This window comes from Carica papaya, chromosome 3 (genome assembly GCF_054855325.1).
Source record: "Carica papaya isolate Zhongbai chromosome 3, ASM5485532v1, whole genome shotgun sequence".
In the NCBI taxonomy this organism is placed as follows: domain Eukaryota; kingdom Viridiplantae; phylum Streptophyta; class Magnoliopsida; order Brassicales; family Caricaceae; genus Carica; species Carica papaya.
The window spans coordinates 33,295,560-33,299,965 of NC_142311.1; the positions used below are offsets into that span (position 1 = coordinate 33,295,560).

General features: G+C 33.9%; 1 protein-coding gene across 2 annotated transcripts; it reads right to left on the minus strand.

Annotated features, from left to right (window-relative positions):
- Window positions 1-1,510: 1,510 nt before the first annotated feature.
- Window positions 1,511-3,938, minus strand: GPAT1 (glycerol-3-phosphate acyltransferase 1). Of its 2 annotated transcripts, XM_088216646.1 has the most exons (3): window positions 2,999-3,938; window positions 1,952-2,779; window positions 1,511-1,792 (listed from the first exon to the last, which is right to left on the minus strand). In XM_088216646.1, the coding sequence occupies exons 1-3, from the start codon at window positions 3,773-3,775 to the stop codon at window positions 1,775-1,777; spliced, it is 1,623 nt and encodes a 540-aa protein (XP_088072772.1). In that variant the 5' UTR covers window positions 3,776-3,938; the 3' UTR covers window positions 1,511-1,774. The 2 variants fall into 2 exon arrangements, with proteins under 2 accessions (XP_088072772.1, XP_021898307.1); XM_022042615.2 differs by having other exon boundaries at window positions 1,511-2,779; window positions 2,999-3,936.
- Window positions 3,939-4,406: the final 468 nt, after the last annotated feature.

Here is a 4,406-nt window from a genome sequence, read left to right on the forward strand (position 1 = left end):
ATTTCCGAATGAACAACCTATATATTAATATTTTATCAGTTGTTTAAATGATTAAAAATAAATCACATAATTTAGAATTTATAACAATCTGATTTGAATTGTAAACATCTCAAGTTTATAATCCAGTAATCAAAAAAATTTCAGAGATTTGAAAATATAGTTTACCATTCTTGTCCTCTCATTAGAACTAAAATTTATCCTCAGCAATTCTATTCACATTTTATGAAGCAAGAATGAAATATACAATAATTTTTTTAAGAAAAAATAAGAATAACTTCAATGAGATTAGTACAAAAAATACAAACCCTACTATAGTGTATATGACAACATAAAATATATAAAAAAAACATAGTATCTCATAATTTAGATAAAGATACATAAGCATACAAGACACCGTTACAGTAAATCATCATCAAAAAATAAAAATAATAAGATTATCCTGCACTTTAAAAGCATATAATATTTGTTGAAAGAGATGATTCCTATCATCCCAATGTTGGATTCAAAATGCATTCACTAGCAAAGAGTTGTACCCTAGCTTGACTTGTACCCAAGTATCAAGAATCTAAATAGCCAAGATCTAAGATACTTCGTTCTAGTCATCTTGAAGCACACAAATAAAAAATCATAAACATATTGAACAGCTTAGAATAAGAGAAAAATATTCCGTTAATAATAAATGTTTAATGAATAAAAAAAATACTTCAATTAAATAATTGTGCAAATCACATCTTTATGTGATCGTTTTAAGAACATGTTATTGATAAGTATTTTAAATCACTACTAACTACTAAGTAGTCATACATTTTCAAGTTTTTAAGTCTGACTGTATAAATGAGGCATGGCATATCATTGATAACTACTAAACAGTTAACTAAATGATTTTCTTGTTGTATTCTTTGTGGTTATTTGACTTCTAGATAGCGGGGAACATCTTAGAAGTTACTATGGTATTGGGGGCATACGTAGGAATTCTGAAGTTTGCTAATTATTGTAGTTTCTTCTTTGTATTTATGCATTCTACAACGTTAGCCTGAAGTTAACGTTTGTAACTCTAAATTTTGTGGTTGGATATGAATTCAAATTTCTTAACTTATTCAGCGATTTGTTGATATCTATGTCAACAAAATTATCCTACCTGCCAAAACTTATCTTAAATCACATCGAACGTAGGTTTTATAAAGAGTAATTACTTATCTGTTCGTACTCAACTAAAGTTTCAAATAAAGTATAACTAATTACTACCTTCACTTTAATAAGTAGTCGTAGATACGTATGCGAAAGAAGAGCAACTTAAATGCATTTTAGATGTAAATATAAACTACCCTAATAAAGATTTAAAATGTAGGAACAAGAACAATATCAAAAGAGTGAATCATGGTAAGAGTCAAAACTAATATCTCAATCTTAAAATAAGACCCAAATATCTAGAGGCCAAAAATGGCTTTCACTGTAACTTGTACTATATATATATGGGGGAGTTAGATTTTGTGAAAGAGAAGAAGGGGGAGCTTCAATGATCTTCTGCTATTAATTGCAGTAAATTAAATAACCCTTTTGATAATTAAATTTACCAACAAACCCTATTTAACTTCTCCACCTACCAAATTCACATTCCTCCTCATCCACAGTAATAAATTCAATTTTTGGTGTCCCACAGCAGTAATAATTTAACTTCAATTGGCCATCAGCAATAATTATTTTCCTCTTGGCAAGAATAGTACTGCAACAACAAAGTAAATGGTCTCGGTAATTGATCTATTTGGCCCTTTCTTCATAACTCCATTTCCTTCTGATATTTCAAACCAAAAGAAGAAGACAAAGTCAAAGGTACAAATACAAACATATTATGCATATACACACACTTATACATATAATATACGTATTGAAATGTCAAACGAATTGTTCTTATGTAATGTTAATGATAATTGACATTTCCTTCATTACCCACCAACATCATATACTTATCCCTCCTTGTAAGACTAGTGCACTCAAATCCCAAAGCATCAGCCAGCTGTTTCTGTAAAAGATTGGCCACTTCAAAGCTACATCTTCCTCCAGCGCACGTCTCTTCTACCTTTAACTTACTCAGAATCTGAATATGGTAACTGGGTCTGGGGTTCATCAGAAAAAATATTGGATCCAGACATTTCAACCCACTAGCTGTTGTCCCGTAAAACATGCTTACATGTGCGTTCATGGCTACTGGCACTATCTCATCTGCTAACTCTGCAAACAAAGAGCTGAATCTCAACAAGTATGGCTCTCTACATGTGGTTCCTTCTGGACATACGACCAGATCTCCTTCAGCTAATAATCTCTGCATGGTTTCCCCATCTTTGGTTCTGTCTCTTTTGAGTCTTACAGTTTTGATGGGAGCTATGAGTTCAGACATTTTGCTGAGACTGTAAGTGACTGCTGTTAAGGGTTTTGCCAGTGCTGTGCTGAGGAAGACTGGGTCAAGGAGAGTCCTGTGGGAGCATACGTAAAGAACTCCTTTTTTATGGGTGGCCATTGAGGGAGGAATCTGGCCTTTTACTTTTAGGTCTACACCACTCCATGTACCCAACAAGAGGCCTAACTTGTAAGGAAGAAGAATGCCTGAAGAGAGTCTGAAAATGCTTAGGATTATTCCAAGTGGAAGCCACATGAACATGGCAAGAGTTGCAGAGGGAGTGGGGAAGAAAGCTAGTCTTCCATCATGGAATATTAGAGGTTTTGGATATCTGTTTCTTGGCATCTTTAACCCAAGTTCATCCTTGGATATCACATAACCTTCCTGCACTCATGCATATACACACACACAGTCGGAAACAAATTATTAGTTTATTTCTCTTCATTATTAATTTTCTATTTATAGCAATCTCTGTAAATATTTTGACTGTAGCAAATTGAGGAAAGAAAGGATCCGTCAGCAGGGAACTGAATACTTTAAAAATGGAAATGTTTCAGGTTTTCCAAATACATAATATATATATATATATAGAAATATAAATACCTTGCAGAGGGAGATGAAGAGATGGTCACGAAGACTTGAGCTTCCAAGGCCAATATCTGGTTTCTTCTCTCCAAAATATTCTTTAAGAGCTCTATGCTTGACAAGCAGACCAGAGCCCGAAACCAACCCAGTATAGTACTCACCCCGAGTTTGCAATTCAGTCCCAAAAACGCCATTAACGCTCAAATATTCCTTAAGAAAGCCTTCAACCATAACTCTGGGTATGCTGGTGAAGATAACTTTAAACCCAGTTGAAGATAAAACTTCATAGGCATGAAGATTGAGATTCTCAAGATAAAACTTGGGAAGAACAGCTCTGCTGACATTCTTCATATCCTTAATCTTAAGCCCACAAAAGGAGATGAATATCATGAGTTTCAAACCAAGTTCATAGTCCAAAACCCACAAAATGGGAGAAGACAATAACAGAAGAAACGCTCTGAAAATGCTACCACCCTCGAAAGCAACTAGCATGAAGTAAGGGAAGAAAGAGTAGTAAGAAGTCAATAAACCGCCATGGATGTCACAGACCATCGTGTCAAACTCTCTACCCTTTAAATCAATCTGGGTCAAACTAGGAAAGAAAGAAACAGAAGTCTGCTGCTGTTGCTGCTGCTGCTGCTGCTGCTGCTGCTGGGATGGTGAGGTGAGAGTTGGGTTTGTGAAGAAGAATGTAGAGTACTTTCTCATCTTCCTGGCAGCTCTGTAACATGAGTTGGCTAGGAGCTGGTAGACCAACCAGTCTGCTAGCTTGAGGAGAACCATGGGGAACACCATCCCTTCTTCTAATTTGAATGGAAGATAATACAATATAATCAGGGTGAGATAAAAATCAAGAGGTAGAGGGGGGAGATTCTTGGCTTTTGGTTTGTGAAGAAGAGGAAGAGATACAGATAATATTTATAGGAGAAATGTGAATTACGAAGATGGAAGGATTGACCACTTCATTTGGTTACCCACACCGCTGGCATTAATTGCGGTATCAACCCATTTTTTTTGTTTTAATGTTTGAATGGAGTAAAGATCATACCCATCTTAACCTTTTAGCTTACATTCACACTCCTAGCATGTGCAATAACTATGTAGTGTTTGTACATAGTAGCAAAAATTATATATTATATCAAATAACATATAATTCACATCACATAACACTTTCTCTCGTTATTATAACATGAATAATTCAAGTTCGAACTTTATTATTATTCAATAGAACAGTACTAAAAAGTATCGTGATAGAAACATAACAATATAAAATCATTCATATCACAATAAGGTTAACTACTAGTACCTGATCAAAATTTTAAATTACGTATTTAATTCGTTGTAACAATTTTAATTAAGAAAATTTAACTCGATATTCTTTTGTGTAAAAATATAATAGATTCATTGAAATTTACCTTTAACTTAA

Coding starts and splice junctions, on each gene's coding strand:
- GPAT1 (XM_022042615.2), bottom strand. CDS start 3,775: ATGGTGTTCCCCATGGTTCTCCTCAAGCTAGCAGACTGGTTGGTCTAC. Junction 2,780..2,998: donor TCTTCATCTCCCTCTGCAAG/GTATTTATATTT, acceptor GCATGAGTGCAG/GAAGGTTATGTGATATCCAA.